Source organism: Ochlerotatus camptorhynchus, unplaced genomic scaffold, assembly GCF_037179485.1.
Source record: "Ochlerotatus camptorhynchus isolate MF236.1 unplaced genomic scaffold, CSIRO-AGI_Acam_v1.1 ptg000265l, whole genome shotgun sequence".
Taxonomy (NCBI): Eukaryota; Metazoa; Arthropoda; class Insecta; order Diptera; family Culicidae; genus Ochlerotatus; species Ochlerotatus camptorhynchus.
The window spans coordinates 188,730-206,036 of record NW_027040755.1 but is presented as its reverse complement, the minus strand read 5'-3'; the positions used below and the strand labels follow the sequence as shown (position 1 = coordinate 206,036).

The 17,307-nt window shown below is 39.8% G+C and overlaps 4 protein-coding genes across 4 annotated transcripts in view; 3 read left to right on the top strand and 1 right to left on the bottom strand.

Annotated features, from left to right (window-relative positions):
* The first annotated feature begins 824 nt into the window (after positions 1-824).
* Positions 825-4,503, top strand: LOC135705269 (zinc finger protein 585B-like). The gene is made up of 6 exons (XM_065226892.1): positions 825-869; positions 940-1,572; positions 1,631-1,753; positions 1,814-2,104; positions 2,167-2,722; positions 4,418-4,503. Exons 1-5 carry the CDS (start codon positions 825-827, stop codon positions 2,659-2,661), a joined length of 1,587 nt encoding a protein of 528 aa, XP_065082964.1. The 3' UTR covers positions 2,662-2,722; positions 4,418-4,503.
* LOC135705354 (zinc finger protein 284-like) lies at positions 2,703-4,159 on the bottom strand. Its single transcript, XM_065227047.1, has 3 exons — positions 3,940-4,159; positions 3,524-3,787; positions 2,703-3,459 (listed from the first exon to the last, which is right to left on the bottom strand). The coding sequence occupies exons 1-3, from the start codon at positions 4,063-4,065 to the stop codon at positions 2,899-2,901; spliced, it is 951 nt and encodes a 316-aa protein (XP_065083119.1). The 5' UTR covers positions 4,066-4,159; the 3' UTR covers positions 2,703-2,898.
* An 81-nt stretch (positions 4,504-4,584) lies between the features above and the next one.
* LOC135705268 (zinc finger protein 62-like) lies at positions 4,585-6,877 on the top strand. The gene is made up of 4 exons (XM_065226891.1): positions 4,585-4,701; positions 4,761-5,384; positions 5,438-6,019; positions 6,080-6,877. The coding sequence occupies exons 1-4, from the start codon at positions 4,636-4,638 to the stop codon at positions 6,875-6,877; spliced, it is 2,070 nt and encodes a 689-aa protein (XP_065082963.1). The 5' UTR covers positions 4,585-4,635.
* A 4,789-nt stretch (positions 6,878-11,666) lies between these two features.
* LOC135705267 (zinc finger protein Xfin-like) overlaps positions 11,667-17,307 on the top strand; it is a 42,136-nt gene continuing 36,495 nt past the window's right edge. The window contains exons 1-7 of the mRNA XM_065226889.1: positions 11,667-11,835; positions 11,905-12,183; positions 12,244-12,366; positions 12,423-12,869; positions 12,928-13,380; positions 13,441-13,611; positions 13,886-14,353. Of these exons, the coding sequence (XP_065082961.1) occupies positions 11,797-11,835; positions 11,905-12,183; positions 12,244-12,366; positions 12,423-12,869; positions 12,928-13,380; positions 13,441-13,611; positions 13,886-14,353 (1,980 nt within the window). The 5' untranslated portion in view covers positions 11,667-11,796. The remainder of the gene's footprint in view (positions 11,836-11,904; positions 12,184-12,243; positions 12,367-12,422; positions 12,870-12,927; positions 13,381-13,440; positions 13,612-13,885; positions 14,354-17,307) is intronic.

The following is a 17,307-nucleotide window of genomic DNA, read 5'->3' as shown; positions in this document are numbered from 1 at the left end:
TCATTGTCACATAATGCTTTTTTTTTCAATCTCGGCTTAAACCATTAATAAAAAAGTTACGATAAATTTTCTTCAGTTGGGAGAAGAAGGCGAATACAGTTCTGCAGAACATGTTAGTAATCGAAAGGTGATGTTCAATGCACATTCTGTAGGTGGAAGCTCGGGTGAAATGAAAGCTCAATCGTGCGAAATAATTACATTTATATTTATGACAATAAACTCGAAAAATATTTATAGCTTTCCAACAACAAAAATATAGCAATTTGGTTGCTTGTGTAAAAGCTCTGAAAGTATCTCTGAAACATGAACTATTAGAGATAGAAAACTGATTTCTTCAGAAAATTTGCTTCAAATTACCAGTTCTGCAACTTTATCGAACATTGTGCAGTTCTAGGGTGACCCCTAATGTTGTTAACTCACTAGTGACACAGAGTCACACTACTCCCAGAATAGAGGTGTCAGTTATTTTTGATAAACTGTTGGCAAGTTGCATCTCAAGCAGTTTCCTGTTGACTGTATTTACACTACAAACTTTTTACATCATTTCACAGACTTGGTCTTTCCGTTACATCATTTAATATTCTTGTTCAAACTTACTTTTTTAAAGACTGTAAATGAACACTTTGAAACTAGATTACAAGTTCCCATATTTTGATGCTTCATTTTCGCCATAAAATTCGATGAACATGCTGTAAGTGGCATTTGTAGTACCAACACATGCGGATGGTGCTCCGAGTGAACTCTTATCAAAGCTAAAAAAAAAACTTCTGTTTGTAAACAAACATAGTTAGGTATTCTGATAGGTATTCAGTTTTTCCATCGGAATGGAATGTACAATATGTTACAGAGTAGATTCGAAGCTAACTCCGGTAAGTTATAAGTAATACAACTATTAGAATTAAAACTAAAAATTCGAAGAATCCTATATACACTTCGCAGATCGACGCGAAATTAGTTGCACAGCATCGCCTTTGCGATCGATGTCTATCGGACCTATTTACGAAGGATTTTGAGCAAGGTCTATCCAGCGACAGTGATGATTCCACGTCTAATTTCGAAATCAAAAGCAATTTCAATTTGGCAGACGAATTGCACTTGGAACACGAAAGCTACCACGAATACGACGATGATGTTAGCATTAAATCTGAATCCGGTGTACTGCTAATCGACAAAGACGCAAATACGTTGGAAGAAGATGTTAAGCCAGCTACGATAAGCAAGAAAGCCATTCCGAAAGACAAGTTGAAAGAGAAATGTGCACTTTGTGACGAGCGGACCACCAATCGGAGATCTTTGGCGGCCCACATGCGAAGAAGTCACCCGGAGGAGAAAGTTAATCGATGTCACATCTGTCGACTGTTCTTCAAGGGCGTCGAACAGTTTGAGGAACATATTCGAAGCGAGCATGCAGGATTTAGTCATATCTGCGTAGTTTGCTTGGAGGGCTATGGCAGGGGGGAGAAGTTGGAACACGAAAAGAGCTGTATAGGACGGCTTTTGTTTGAATGCATCGAGTGTAGAGAGCAATTCGTATCAAAGGAAGGACTGATGAAGCACTTAGATAGTCATCAAGTATGGTGGTCGTAAGAAGAATAAGGGGACCGGAGGTAGATTGATTTTGCGTTTTTAGATTCTAGAAGACTTGAAGGAATCATCATACCAAGAAATGAGAGCTCTGCAAAGGATACACACCTGCGTGTTGTGCGATGATCATCAAGGTTATGAAGAGAATGCATATTGGAATCATGTTCATGTAAGTCGACAGAAATTGTTTTTTTTTTTTTTTAGATTAATTAAATGATTTTTTTTTCAGCGAGATCACGACGGTCGTCATCTTCGGTGTCCGGATTGCGGAAAAACCTTCCGCAATCGGAAGCACATGGTCGTGCATACCGGAGTGCAGTGCAAAGTGGGTGCCAAAGCGCGGGAGAAAGCTGCCAAAATGCAAAAGCTCGTCCAATCTCGGTGCCAGTATTGTTCGAAATCGTTTCGCAATCGAACGCTTCTCCAAAATCACGTGGCCAAGATTCACAAGGCGAAACCAGTCGTTTGCGACATTTGCGGATTAAGTCTGGCCAATCGCAATCAGATGCGGTACCATAGGGTAATCAGAGAAGAGCAATAGTTGGTTGAAAAATATAATTATTATTACTGGAAAACTTACAGATCAAATCTCACACCGAACCAGCGGAGAAATGTCCCCACTGCCCAAAACAATTCCATCTGGCCACCGATCTTCGGCAGCACCTGACGACCCATGACGTGATTGGGAAATTCATCTGCGAAGAATGTGGTCGCGTCTTTAAACGAAAAGTAGGCCTTGAACTACATATCAAATCGCACCTGAAGGATGCAGGTCAACCCAACAGACGGATGATTCCTGGAACGTCTGGAAAATACGCCTGTGAACTATGTGATAGAAGATTCAAGCATAATTACGTTCTCCTCACGCACATGAAGATACACGATCCGGATCGAGTGCTGGAGAAGAAGTATGATTGCAAAGAGTGTGATCGAAAATTCGCCACCAGTGCGGGGCTGTACTACCACATGAAAGGGAAGTACGTTCACCAGAAGATGACCTGTCCGGTTTGCAGTGCTGTGGTCAAAGGAAAGGAACGATACGAAGACCATCTTGCAGTACACTCGGAGCAAAGATAGGATATGCTTGCGGCTAAAATAAATTATGATCTGAATCGAAGGAAAACTTTCAAATGCTTTGGTAAGTGATACATCACATGTTCCTCAGTAAATTTCGCCACAAATTCTATTGAAAGAACTTTAGTTTTACTCCTGCTGATTCTCGCTATGAAGCAGATGATCATGAATATTTTTCGTCCTCATATGAGTGGAGAGATCTCCCCGAGTTTCGAATCCTTGGTTGCAAATCTGGCAGAACTATTTATGCTCACTTAAATGTGAATCAACGGGAGTCTGTAGCTCGTCGTTATCTTCTGAAATAACCCCAGAATTTTCGTACTGATGTTCACTTTCAGGTTGCTGCTCACCCGATTCTTTGAAATTCTCGTGAATCTCCATGTGCTTCCGATAAGCGGAACCTGTGCTGAAAGTTCTACTGCATATCTCGCAACACAACTCGCCACGCCGTTCCTCGTGAACCTTCTGGTGCTGCACCAGAGCTGCATTGCGGTAGAACATCTTCGAGCACTTGTCGCACTGGAAGATTTTCGTTTGATGCTTCGCCTTGTGGTAATTCAGCTTGGCGACACTCTCGAACGTTTCATCGCACCGTTCGCACCGAACCGTCGCGCCCGGCTCTATCGGATCCGTGTGGCACTTCATGTGCCGCATCAGTTTGTATTTGTTGCTGTACTCCTTGCTGCAGATGTAACATTTGGGCATCCCCTCCGAGTGAATGTACTCGATGTGCGGTTTCAGTTTGCTTTTTAACATACGATGGCAGATCGGACATTTGACGCGGAAGCCTTGGTGTTGGTCCTAGAATCAGCGAATCATCAATCTTCAACACTCGGAAGTGAGTAGGTAGGTGGTTCAAACTTACATGAATGTGACGCTCGTAGGAATCGCGATCATCAAACCGTTTGCCATCATCGCACAGACTGCACTTATAGCGACGGGTTTCACCGTGAACTTCGGTGAGATGTTCTCTCAAGTTGAATTCGTTGAAAGAGCACTCGCACATGGGGCATTTTTGGAGGTTGATGTCGTGTTTATCGTCCACGTGATTCCGAGCATCGGCGATATCGACGAAGAGTACTTCGTCGGTGCACTCTTCACAGCGGAAGCGAAATCCTTGGTGGATTTTCTACGAAAAAAATATGATGCATAAATGTGAAATATCATTTCATCATTTCAAACATTTCATGGTTTGTGAAGATGTTTGAAGATATGCTGAACAAAAAGGACGAAAAGGCGGAGTTTGAAAACGTTTTAAACAAATTGCTTTTCTATACATACCTCTGTATGATCCTGGTAACGTTGCTCACTGTCGAAGAACTTTGCCGGGCAAATCCAACACTTGATACGTTCAGTTTCATCTGATTGGCTGGTGCTTGATCCAAAAACATTATTTCCACTTACCATGGTTGTTTGTTAAGATGTTAAAACTTGATTGAATCGTTTAAATTATTTAATTATGGCACTCTTCAATACAATCTATTTGACATTTCCAAATACTTTTGCAAGCTCGAGCTCTGACATATTGATGTATGCATGTGTATTTGTGGTATTTAAAAATAATGTCAACAACATTGGAAGCCGGTCGCTTTGGATGAATCAAAACAAACACTATCCACCAAATGTCTGCCTGTGTAATGAATTCGTGTGTAATGTAAATGTAATGAATTCATGCTAAAAAGCTAAAAATGTAATGTTTTAAATAGTTTAGTTAACGTAAATTTGTTGATTGTTGAAGTTTATTTCTTGTTTATTTTAGTGGATAAAGTTTGGAACTGACAGCATAATGGTTCTTGCATACATATAATGTGTTATCATAAGACTGATTATGTACGCATACTAATCGAAGCACACGCGTTCAGAATGAACTCAAAGTTGCATATGCAGTTATTGCAATCTGCAAATACCGTTCATTTGCGTATGCACCATTAAAGATGCACTCTCAAAACATCGAAGGCTTCAATTCCAATCCACACGATGCCACCAAAAGAGAAATTTGTACATTGTACCGTTTGCCAAGCGAGGACATCAAAATTTACAGTGGTAAATATTGAAATTACCAACAAAAAAGTCTACCTCACAAGAAACTCTAAATATTGCAGATCAAGGGAGATCGTCTGTGCGGTGACTGTCTGTCGAGTTGCAAAAATCAAGAAGGCAGCGTTTCCGCTTTCATGGTGGAATTTATAGACCAAAGCCTACTTGAAAGTAGTAAACCAGCGACTACTTCGATGCAACCTGGTCCAGAGGTAAAGATCGAGACCGCTGCTGATGAGGATAAAATCGGAGATGCAATTGGCATCTACAGAGTTGGGTCCCTTCCGGAAGGCGTGGTTGTACAGATCGAAAATGATATAGGCAGCGGTAACGCGTCTCTTACGATGCGACATGGTCAAGATTTCAACAAACCGACTGTAACAGTGAAAATTGAGTTTGATAACGACATCGATAACGACGATTCCAGGGCACAGCCCGATGATCAACTAAAGGAACTTGGTGTAGAACCAAAAATTGAAGAAGAACTAACCATCGAGGAGCCACGTTTGACGGATGTTCAGAATACACAGGAACCGGTCGTCGATGTCAAGTGTCTTCAATGTGACAAATGTTTCCAACAACGCAAGGCACTGCAGCAACACGTGAGGCGTATGCACGAAGCTGAACCGGTCAACTGCGATGTTTGCGGACTGGAGGTGACCAACACGGACAGGTTGAAATACCACAAGGTTTGCACATCAAATCTGGACGCTTAAATTGGAAATGACAAATTTACTTTCAGCGTACAGTTCACGATTCCCCAAAGCTGCAATGCCCACACTGCCCGAAAAAGTTTAAATTGACTAACGGTCTGAACAAGCATATGCTATGGCACACTAGGCCTAATAAAGACAGCAAAACTGGCCATCTGAAAGTGGCGTGTCGATACTGTGACCACAGGACTACCAGTAAAACGATGCTCTACAAGCATTACGACGAGTTTCATGTGGACGACAGGATGAATCGTTGCCGCATATGCTTTCTTTGGTTTAAGGGGAGGGTTCCATTTGAACAGCACGTCCAAGAAAAGCACCAGGGCCACCAACGACAGTGCGACATCTGTTTGCAAGGCTACGATGAACTACTAGAACTGGAGCAGCATAAGGGAAAATGTCTGGGTCGAGTCCTGTTCGAGTGTGCGACGTGTCTGAGGAGCTATGTGAAAAAGGATGGGCTGTTGAAGCATTTCGCTAACCATGATGGAATTACAGAAGATCCCGAGAGTTTGTTCTCTGTAGTACGAAGCTTGCAGAAAATCTTCATCTGTGCCCTGTGCGGTGATGACCGTGGATACGAAGAAGAACCCTACAATACTCATGTTAAGGTAATCTAGTGGGTTAATCATGCAACAAACACATCAACAAAATTCACATAAATCTTGCAGGAAGCGCACAATGGATATCATCTGCTATGTCCGGATTGCGGATCCAAGTTCCGTCAGCACAGAAGCTTCGTCAATCACCGTTCCGGTCAGTGCCGGGTTGGTACCCGGGCTCAAGAGAAGGTCACCAGTCTATACGCACCGGTCAAATCCCAATGCCCGCACTGTTCCAGATGCTACAAGAATCGCTGGGGAGTGGAGGTGCACATCCGGAGGATCCACAAAGCCAAACCGGCCGAATGTGATGTGTGTGGGTTAAAACTGGCCAGCACCAGTCTAGTAAAAACGCATAAAATTTCGGTCCATACTGAACCGAAGTTTGAATGTTCTCTCTGCCAGAAGAAGTTTTCCAGCAAATACAACTACCAAAGCCATTTGATTTCGCATCAGAAAGAGGGAATAAATCTGTGCGAACAATGTGGAGGAAAGTTCAAGACCAAGTACATTCTAAAATTGCACATCAAACGGGCCCATGAGAACGGGACGATAACGTGTGTTAAAAAGGACCCGCCTGAGGGACCTTCCACCAGTAAAGAGCACATGTGCGAAATTTGTGAAAAGTGTTTCAGTGGTCCGGTGAGACTACGGATACACATGAAGATTCACGATCCCAACAGGAAGCAATACGGCTGCGAGATGTGCGACGCAAAATTCCTGACGAGGATTGGACTGAAGCAGCATATGGCAAACAAGGACGCGCACCAGGAGGCGACATGCTCCGTATGTAACACATTTTTCAAAACCAGAGAACGATACGATGAGCATATGTTGAAGCACGTGGAGCATGAAGTGCAAGAATGAGGTGAATGAGAGTGTTCAATAAAGATTTGGTTACATTGCAACAACATTGCAAAGCTATTGTTTCGTCAAGTGGTGATAGCTCACAGTCCACAGTAGAATATATATGTAGGGGAAATGTCGGCTTCGGCAATACCTTAACCTATTATCGTCAGGGGGTAAAGAAGTCCTAGAGCATTCAAATTTAGCTATGAAACAATGTAGGGTAGAGCGCTACTTCGTCGTAATCGCTTATTTCCGTTCTATTGATCAGAAAAGGTCAATAATATCAATGATTTCACCATGCACAAATCAATAATAAGTTTGTTCCGATGCGTTAGTTCATTAGCTGCAACATAAATCCTGTTAGAGCGCATTGTATGAATATTTACGCTCATTGTTCTCAAAACAAAAGAAGCGCTCCTAGCGAATCCCCTTTTTCTACGTTTATCCGTAGGACGAAGAAAATCTAATGGCGTTTCAATGCGTTAGGACGGAATTGAAACTCGTGAGACGAATTTAGAATCAAGAAGCAGTGTTAGATTTTAAACAATATCTCAACAATGTGTGACTCTTTATCAAATCCAACGGTACGTATGAAAAGGTGAATAAATTTAGAAGTCATCTTTGATAGAAATATTCCATTTTTTGTTCAAACCCGTTCAGAAAATAGAGGTAAAGTGAGGGTTGTGCTTAGTAGGACGGAAATTAGATCAAAAACCCTATCCACATGCCAAAATGGAGCTCTCAAGGATGTTGTTTACCCCTTTGACGATAATAGAGTAAGGTATTGCCGAAGCCGTAATTTAACCTATGTAGGGGAAATGACGGCTTCGGCATGACAGACTATTTTCGGCAACCCAAATTGAAACACTATTTTCACTGGATTTTCTTACGAAAACACTCCGCTGAATGCATGCAAACTACTCTTTATGCTTTCAGCTTCAATTTGACTATATTTTTACCACTGAGAAAAAGCAATCTAGCAAGGGTTTCTTGAAATGAAACACTCGCACTACATATTGTAGCTGATTTCGAGTTGCCGATAATAGAACAGCAGATTTACATGCAGTTCAAATGGAACGGTTGCCGAAGAAAAACTGGTTGCCGACAATACTCGCTCTCACTAGAGAAGATTGAAGCTTTGTAAAAGCGTTTCAAAACAGTTTTTGACAATTCTTTCGACTGAAATTGTTAGAGCAGCTGGCAGCAATAGATTGTAAACAAACCAATACTGCATATGTGTGCGTTCCTTAGAGAAAAAGGCTATAGAAAGAAGGTCGCTGCTTAGGTTGCCGAGAATACGTAAATTCCCCTATGTACAGCAATTCCATAGAAAAAAGTTTTAGTGAGTTTCTTGAAAATTGGTACAGTACTTCCTTTTCAAAAAATATTAGACTCGTATTTTTTTTTATACCACCAGTAGGGTGACCATTTATGTGCTAGGGTGGTTTGAAAAATATATTTTTTCAAAAATGCCTCAATAGAAAAAAATTAAAATAAATGAGAGTAGCTCCTTCATTTGTCAACGTTGCTACCACAAACTGTATGAACCCAATGATGCCGTGATCGAAGAAGCCGTTGCTGGATCATCCAGAATCACTGCTTTAGGTACGTTATTTGAAAATTCGTGTGATTTTTCTATAAATTTAAATTCTTTTCTTCAAACTACTAACTTCCACTTCTTTTTTTTTTTGAAATCATGTTTCAGAGTCCATCGAAGCAACCAGTATTGAATCGATTACCGTTGCGGGACCGTCCGGAATAATGGTTAGTTTTCCCTGCCAAGGTAAATAATAAAAAATAAATCATTCGTATGTTTTTTTTTCTCTAATAAATCAATCATTTTTTATAGTTATTTTCAGAGTCAGTGAAAACAACCAGTTCTGAATCGTTTCATCTTGTCATTAAATCGTCGTTAAACACTCAAACAAACATAAAAATAAAGCTGCCCAAATTTTAAGTTTTTTTTTTTTTTAATTTTCATTACGAAAATCGAATGGCTATTAAGGCTGTGAACCATTTGCCGAGTTAAATTTAACTTGTGGTTAAAAGTGACATTTCGAAAGTTATTTTCTATGTTCGAAAATCCCCGTGCTGTCGATCGACCGGTTTTCGAGCCACGGTTGTCAAAATTTAACTTCTTGTCTGTCAGAAATAACCACCCTCGGGTAGCAGGGTTAATCGATAACTTTCCATCTGTCAAATTATAACCAAAAGTTAAAAAATCCGCCAAATGGTTCAGAGCCTAAGTAGCTTCCGTTATATTTTATTTCGAAGATGCAGAATAATAATAATTCTAACTTTATTTAAAAAATGTAATATAATTTATTAAAAACAAATTAACAAAAGGCCGAAAAAACTCGTAGTTTTTTCGTGTGTTTTCGGCCAATCGTGATTCGGCCTTTTGTGTATTTCGGCCTTTCGTAGTACTCCCATATTATGATCTAATACTTAATATGAAATATTATCGGTATAGATGAAAACTGGAATAACCCATCAGCGAGAAACCATTTTACTTTTGTTCTGTATGTTGAACATAGTGTTGGAAGTAGTGCGCAGTAATCACACAATAATGCGCTATGCGTAGGTAAAAGTTCGCGAATCGTAGGGAAAAGTTCGCGAATCATATCACTGATTTACATGAATCAATTTTAAAAATGCTCTTATATGTACCTAGACATAATAATTATATTAGCAAATTAAGTGCTTCCAATAAAAAATTATCATTTGTATTCAGTATAAATTCCAAAACGAAATTTCCTTCTAAAAAATGTACCCTCCTATTAATCCCTTGCTGTTCTTCCATTTGTCTTAATTTCGGGGTAATGGGCATTCGGGGTAGTAGGGCATTCGGGGTAGTAGGACATTCGGGGTAGTAGGACATTCGGGGTAGTGGCATTCGGGGTAACGGCGTTCGGGGTTATGGCGTTCGGGGTAGTGACATTCGGGGTAGTGTCACAGAATCGTTAAAACTGTATTTCAATATTGGAAGATTGCCGCAAAAGCTCAACGCAGATGTCGCCACTGCATGATGATGATAATGTTGACAGACTGCATATAAAATTCGTGAAAATTAGCATTAAATCATAATTTTCATCAAACCTGCGTGAAATCCTTCCAACATAACATTCGATTTGAAGAAGAAAACGTTTTTACGATCAGACTGATGTGCATCTTTGACTTTTCCAGGTGAACTTTTATAAGATATATTCATTTCATTTCACGGCTCCATCAATGCGATGCAAATATGATGGTAAACAGAAGTAAATTGCTCACTTACTCAAAATAAAGATATTTTGTCATCTTGTTATCACTTTGAAGACCATCTAGCACCATTTTATAGTATGGTGCGTGTTGAGTAAATCAAGTTCCGGTGCGTTTTCCGTCGAAAATTGTGAGTATCAATATGTTTGCTTAAAAAAGGCCAAAATGAACAATTGAACATTTATTGAATATTGGCGTTCTATACAACCAATTCTCTATTACCACCAGCATGATACAACCTTTCCTAAGTAAATTAACTTAATTTCCCTTTTCATCTTAGTGAAAATCGCACATATTCACCATTTTCTGAAAAATGCAGCTGCGCAGGAGGTAACCTCTCCCTGTGGGTGCAAACTTGTTATGCATAATTTGCCATGAAAACATCTCCGATCCATACCGAAATAATAACAAATAGTTTTCAAACACGTTTTCTTACACGATTCAAGCAAAAGTTTCCATGGGAAATTATTAGTTTTTTTTTATGGACCGATTTGCCCCAAAAAGCGTCGGTTTTACTTGGAAAATTTTGAAACTATCCTCCTTCTAGTAGTTCTCACTTCGAAATGTAGGTGACGAAACCTTGGAAAAGTGTCACTGCTAGACGCCAATAGCGAGACTCGTCTGTTGCTTTTGTTTTTATTTGGACATTTACGCGCACTGATGTCACGATGTCATAGAGATTAGTGACGTTTAACGCACGCACCACGTAAAGTTGTTTATTATTTTCCTCTGGCTAACTTAAAAAATGTATGTAATTAGATCGGTGAAATGACTTTGACAGCGATTTGTTATGTATTTTCCTCGGATTTTCACTAACACTCTCTCACATATCGCACCAATTAAACCGGCCGTGAAAATCTCTATAGATACAATATTTTATTCGTATTTAAATTTCCTTCATAACGAACCGACTGAAGCCTCATTGTAATAATCGAAACGAAGCATTTTTCGTAAGAGCGCTAATATGAAAAAAGTCGTTTCGATTAGTTTGCATCAAGGGTTGCATAATTTTTTTCAGTATTCATTTTTTTTAAATTTAAATTCGATTTCTACTATTTCAATAATTAAAGCACAGACACAGCCACAGCTGGCGGTATTACCAGCTACGATACTTTTAAATTGTTCGTTAAATGCTTGTTCGATCAACAACTTGCGAGTGTTATGTCTGTTTGTCTGTGATTAAAGTATACCTTGAACAACTAAAATCATAAAATTTACATAGAATAATAAAAAAATATATAATTCCAGAGTAAAGATTTATGGAATTACTCGAATTACTGTTAAGTTATTTTTAAAATTTCCAAATTATTTTCCAGCAGTAGGAATTACTGAAATCACCCATAAATTACGCACAATTATTTGTATTACATTGAAATTACTGAGTAGTTCAAAATTCACTAATTATTTTAATAATTTGTGGTAATTTTCGATTACCGATCACCTTGGTAGAAACCCCTCGCTCTCACCGAAGATTTAAAAAATAATAACCTGGCATCCCTACTGTGCAGTCATAATAAATAATTAGTTCCCTTTAGATGTATGTATGTAACGTTTATGTTTATATTATTTATGCTGTGCGTGAAAGTTCCAAAATAATTTTCCTATAAGTGATTCGTGAATCTGTGCATCTATTTTTGCATCAGGGAACTAAAGCAAGCTCCTTTCACCCAAATGCAATGACTTGCTCCTTCTGTAACAAAAGTGCTTCCAAACAGGTAACAGACCAGAAGATTTTGTAACGGTACCTCTTGCAGTCCTTCATCGGTTTGTTTATTCAATTTCAGTATTATTTATGTGACTGCTGCTTGGTGAATGTGGAACGCTGCAATGCTACTGCGAAAAACTTGTTCCTTGCTCAGGAAAAGTCAGTGCCTGTTATACCACCGGAGGAAGATGCCGGTGGACGGACGATCGAGTGTGATTTATATCTTGGAAGATACCAGGAGGATGAGTTGCTGCAACATCGGGAAAGGTGCACGACACTATTGGTGTTCCGATGTGCCGTTTGCCACCAGGACTACATGAGCAAGGAGGGACTGTGGAATCATCTGGATCTACACGAGGTAGGGAGGGACTTTCTTTGTTTGGGTAGATCTAGGTATCTATTGTTTTTACATCGATAGGTTGCTGACGAGAATAAACAAATGGAGTATCAAGAACTGAGACTAGCAAACTGTCTACTCAAATGCGTACTTTGCAATGATCAACGCGGTTATCGGGAAAGGCTCTATTGGCAGCACGTTCATGTAAGTGTTTTAGAGTTAGATTGAATTTATTGTTCATCTTTCAGTTCACTTTATAGGAAGATCACGATGGCTTCTTCCTGCAGTGTTCAGAATGCGAGGAATGCTTCCGATCGCAAAAGCTTCTGACTGATCACGCCCTGAACCATTGCAATGCTAGAGAGCAAGCAGTACCCTCGATTTCTGACGGCACAATTGCTGATCAAAAGTATGTAGATTCTCAATTCAGCGAGAGCTCACATGATGATAGCAACCCTAGCCACATGGAGGACATTGTGGGTGTACATGATATGGATAAGCCCCTTATCAATACGGACACGGAAATCACGCAGCCATTTGTAGAGAAACTGTCTAGCGGTTCATCCGCTACCAAATGCCCTCATTGTGGCAAAGAGTGTTTTGATAAAACACTTCTAGCCCATCACATTAAATATCGCCATCCGCCGACCGAGTGCGATGTCTGCGGTATTATATTCACCAGCATAAACCAAGCTCGATATCATAAGGTTAGATGTTGTGTTTTGTCTTTTCTTTTTAAATATTCCAATCCATCCCTCAAAACAGTTGAAACACCATACGGAACAGAAGCACAAATGTCCGATGAATTTTCATCAGAAAACTGAATATCAACATCATTTGTCCAAGCACCTGGAGAATAGAAACATCCCCAGCGAAATAAAACAAACACACCACACAACTACCATTCTACCTGATCCCAAAGGCTGCAGTGAGCCTGATAAGCATCAAGAGCAAGAGTCCGATGTAAATGCATTGCAAGGCCGATATGAATTTGTTGCAATCAAGGAGGAAATTTCAGCCGAGGAAACAACGCTGCTGGAACAAGAAAACAATGTTGATGGTGATGCCACCATAATCAATTGTCCGATTTGTGGTGGACAATTCGGTAACAAGGACGGAAACCATCTTGCCATTCATGTCGAAGTGATTCATCAGCTTTCAATATGTACCATTTGCGGAATTATCTTCTCCACTGCTGATGAGCTTAAAGACCACAAGGTTAGTAGCATGCATATAATCATGTCCTATGCAAATCAACTAAGCAATTTCTCATTAAAGGATCAGCAGCATAGTGCGCTGTGTTTTAATAGAGACATCGCATCGCATCGCATCGCACATCGCAAGAGCACATCGAACCCTGAACCAGTCGAAACGGTCAAACCTAGAAGTTCACACTATGCTAGTTCTGTTTTTGAAAATCCGAAACCAGTAGCAGCGACTGTTCATGAAGTAAGTTGCCATTAAACAATTTCTCGATTACTTTTTGAAGGGACGTCGTAAACAATGCATTTGATCGTCGATTTGGCCTAACTGGTAGAGCTCGCCCAAGCATGCTGCCACTACCATCAGATAGAGGAAATTTTCCCCTAACTGATATTGATGTTAGTATGCGTGGGTCAATTACCAGCATTGGTAACAAAAGCTGAAACGTCCAATCGAAAAAGTAATCGTTATATTTGTTCACATGAACCGTATCATTAACAGTTTCGTATTCAATTCACAGCCCGATCCATCATACCGTGCTGATGAGGATGTCTCCAACGGTAGTTCTTTCGACGGCTGGGAAATCTATAGCACCGTACCGGTAAAGGAAATAGAATCGTACGTGCTGTCAATCGAGTTTGGCTTCCGGTTCAAATCTCAAAATATACCCTACAAAGGAAAGATGCGATATTACGATTGCCGGCGAATAAAGTGCCGTGTCGTTCCACAATGTGACAGAAAACTGCTAGTATTCATACCAAACACCGATGCGGATGCTACCATTAGTCTGAAGGGCAAGCATACATGCGCAACTGCTCCGCCCAAGAATTTAGCTCGCGCAAAGCTCAATGAAAAGGACTGTGAACTTATAACGAATTTAGTTAAATCTGGAGTACCATCTAGGGATGTGAGAAAGCACTTCAGAGTAGTGAATAGAGCAGTCTCGAATAATCAGCTAAGATATGCTGTTCAATCGGCGCTGAAAACGGTTAGAAAATGGTGAATTGCCATTCGCGCAAAACTGTTTTGAATTTTACGGGATTACTTACCCTACCTACTCGTTGTCGTAACGATCATTCAGATCAGACAAAAGTAACTCATCTATGGGGTATTTAGCAACAATCAAAATTGAGACAACTACCCTAACACGGATATTTTGGAAACTGTTCAATAGGAATTAAGTTTCTTTTTTTGTCAAACGATACATTTTTTGCTGGAAAAAAACTCAGTTAAAACTAACTTCATGTGTATAAATAATTTTCCCATTTAAAATTAAGGTCCAACATTCTTTGAAACAAATGTCCCTTATGCACAGTAATATGCAAACCGCTCAAGGTCTCTAGGTCACTAACCCGAATGCCACTAGCCCGAAAATAATAATTTTAGGAGATGTTTACTTCTTTAAAACATGAGCAGTTATTTCGCTGTGTGCACTTTGGGAAAATATGTGAGTTCTAGGATTTGAAAGTTTGATGAGATATCAGAATCTAATATTTTAAAGAAGATTTTGCCGTCTTTCAAACATGAACAGTTCTTTCTACAACTTTGCGATATTTCTGAATTTTAGTATTTGAATGTTAGATGGGAAATCAGAATGTAATGTGTATTTCACTAATTTTATGTGTTTGTCACTAAGTTAAAAATACTGGGCTAAAAATCAGAGTATTTTCAAGCGATTCGGGCTTGTGTTACATTCGGGCTAATGTTATAGCATCACAATTCGGACAGTGATCGAAAGAGCCGGTTGAAAACTGGATGCAAGGAGCGAACCCAAATAACATTAAAGGTTTTATCGAGGTTTTATAGCATTCTACAAGTCTAAATCATGGTCTACAGAACCCTTATAAAACCAAAAAATTTACTTGGGAAGCTACAGATAGCCCGCCACAAAACGAAAGTACGGTCAGTAACTGCAAAGCACCGTCGGGGAAAGCACCATCCAATAATAGGTAAAGAAGTCCCGAAGCCGTAATTTTCTCTATTTCAGAGTAATTTTCCAAGGGAGTTTCGCGAAGAACTCTATGAAATTTTTGACTAGAATTCCAAGTCAATTGTGAGAGTTCAGAGTACAAATTTTAAATAGCTCTGTGGAAAATTCCATGACGATTGTTGTTCCGTCTCCGCCGAAAGTCAACTGATACGAACACGACCAACAAGCAGCGAAGAACGAGACCATCAATAGGCTACAACATCCACCAATCAGCGACGACCACATCAACGCTCGCCGCTTTAAAAGAGACATGCATCACCGTGCAAAACAAGAGTTCTTTTCCGACCAAGCACCAGCAAACATCAGCAGCAGTAGAAGCAGAATTTGTAGAGAGAAAGAGGAGAGAATAAACAGTTGTTAGCGTAGCCGTCCCGATCAAGTTTATTTTGCACACATCCCTGGTTTGGAGCAGCGTCGAACCCACCAGCTCTTTTCAGAGCCCTTACGAGTTGATTTCCGATCGACGCTTGCTTCCTCCACCACCCTGCCGATACAGTCCACTACCAAAAGGGAAAGTTCCCTCCCAGTCCGAACAATTGTCAAGAGGATTCCAATATCGGTGAAAAATACGAAGGGAATCGAATTTTGAAAATATAAACCCAAAGGAATTCCACGGAATCACGAGGATATTTCCAAGGGCATCTCGAAAAAGCTTTTTGAAAATTTTAAGGAAGTCGGAGATTATTTTGAGCAAAATTTCAAAATAATTCTGAGGTAAATTTCATGAGAATTCTTCGGAGACGTCAAGCGAATCAATACATAATTATAAGAAGCTTCAGTGAATTCTATGAAAAAACACTAAAATTCGAAGATAATCTAAGGATGAACTTCATTAATTTTTTGGAACGGATCCCCCTATGAATTGTATATGAAACAGTAAGGTATAAGTTGCTGAATGAAATGATGTTGTCATTAGCTGCTAATACCTGCTAACCTGCAAGGTACACCCCCTTAAAGATAGTGTAAAAAAATTGTAAAAACTGGCGTAAATCCTTTAAACAAAGAGATAGCGATTTATTGTCTTCTGCAAAAATGTGCATTTTCTAAGCACTTCAACTTTGTAGAATATTTATTAAACGAGAAAATTCAAAGAAAAAAGTTATGGTGAAAAAACGTTTTTTAAGGGGGTACTACCGTTTGTAGTCCATTTTCACCCTATAACTTCGTCCACTTGAGAGATAGAAAGTTTACACCTTGGACAAAGTTTCTTAAAAAGACTTCATCTTCAATGTTTCCAAAGGTGTTCATCAAATTTAACTAGACATAAAAAAGTTATTTTTTTATCTGAGTGTATACCCTCCTTAACCAAAAATTTTCACTACTTAAATAAAGAACTTAAAAAATAAAGAAACATTCTAGAAGCCAAAAAAAAAGCTATACTCAATAGTTTCGTCGCAAATAGCCATGTCCCACTTTTTTTGAATTCGTCCCACTGTGCGGCGCCGGCTAGTCCCGCTTTTTGATAGATCGAAATTCTATCCGACAGACTATGAATATAGCGACTATACTATAAACATGGTGGAGTCGGAAATTTAGACTAGCAGCGACTCTGACTGGGATAGTGGGGATTATTCCGAGAGTCGAAGTGACTTTTGTCACTAGTGAAGTGAAAAAAGTCACGTCGGGGTGACGTGACTCTCCGTTTGATTTGCACAGAGAGTCACGTCACCACGACGTGACTTTTCTCACTTCACAAGTGGCAAAGTCACTTCGACTCTCGGAATAACCACCAGTGAAACAGAGGACCTAGTTCCTTCAGACTTCTCCAGATTCAGTGATGAGGACCCCATAATGAGAAGATCAATTTTTGTTTAAGAAGTCGGTCCGAGGCAGCGACAATCCCCCTTATTCTGCGAGTCACGTGACTCTCTGTCACCGGTGAGGTGACAATTGTCACCTCGTGTGAGGTGACACTCCATGTAAATCAAATGGAGAGTCACCTCACACGAGGT

Bases quoted from the DNA above. Each gene is read 5' to 3' on its own strand.
- LOC135705269 (XM_065226892.1), top strand. From the start codon at position 825: ATGGAATGTACAATATGTTACAGAGTAGATTCGAAGCTAACTCCG. The intron at 870-939 runs GTAAGTTATAAG...TACACTTCGCAG, and splicing joins TAGATTCGAAGCTAACTCCG to ATCGACGCGAAATTAGTTGC. The intron at 1,573-1,630 runs GTATGGTGGTCG...TTGCGTTTTTAG, and splicing joins AGCACTTAGATAGTCATCAA to ATTCTAGAAGACTTGAAGGA.
- LOC135705354 (XM_065227047.1), bottom strand. From the start codon at position 4,065: ATGGTAAGTGGAAATAATGTTTTTGGATCAAGCACCAGCCAATCAGAT. The intron at 3,788-3,939 runs GTATGTATAGAA...TTTTTTTCGTAG, and splicing joins GTTACCAGGATCATACAGAG to AAAATCCACCAAGGATTTCG. The intron at 3,460-3,523 runs GTAAGTTTGAAC...CGCTGATTCTAG, and splicing joins CCTACGAGCGTCACATTCAT to GACCAACACCAAGGCTTCCG.
- LOC135705268 (XM_065226891.1), top strand. From the start codon at position 4,636: ATGCCACCAAAAGAGAAATTTGTACATTGTACCGTTTGCCAAGCGAGG. The intron at 4,702-4,760 runs GTAAATATTGAA...TAAATATTGCAG, and splicing joins GGACATCAAAATTTACAGTG to ATCAAGGGAGATCGTCTGTG. The intron at 5,385-5,437 runs GTTTGCACATCA...ATTTACTTTCAG, and splicing joins ACAGGTTGAAATACCACAAG to CGTACAGTTCACGATTCCCC.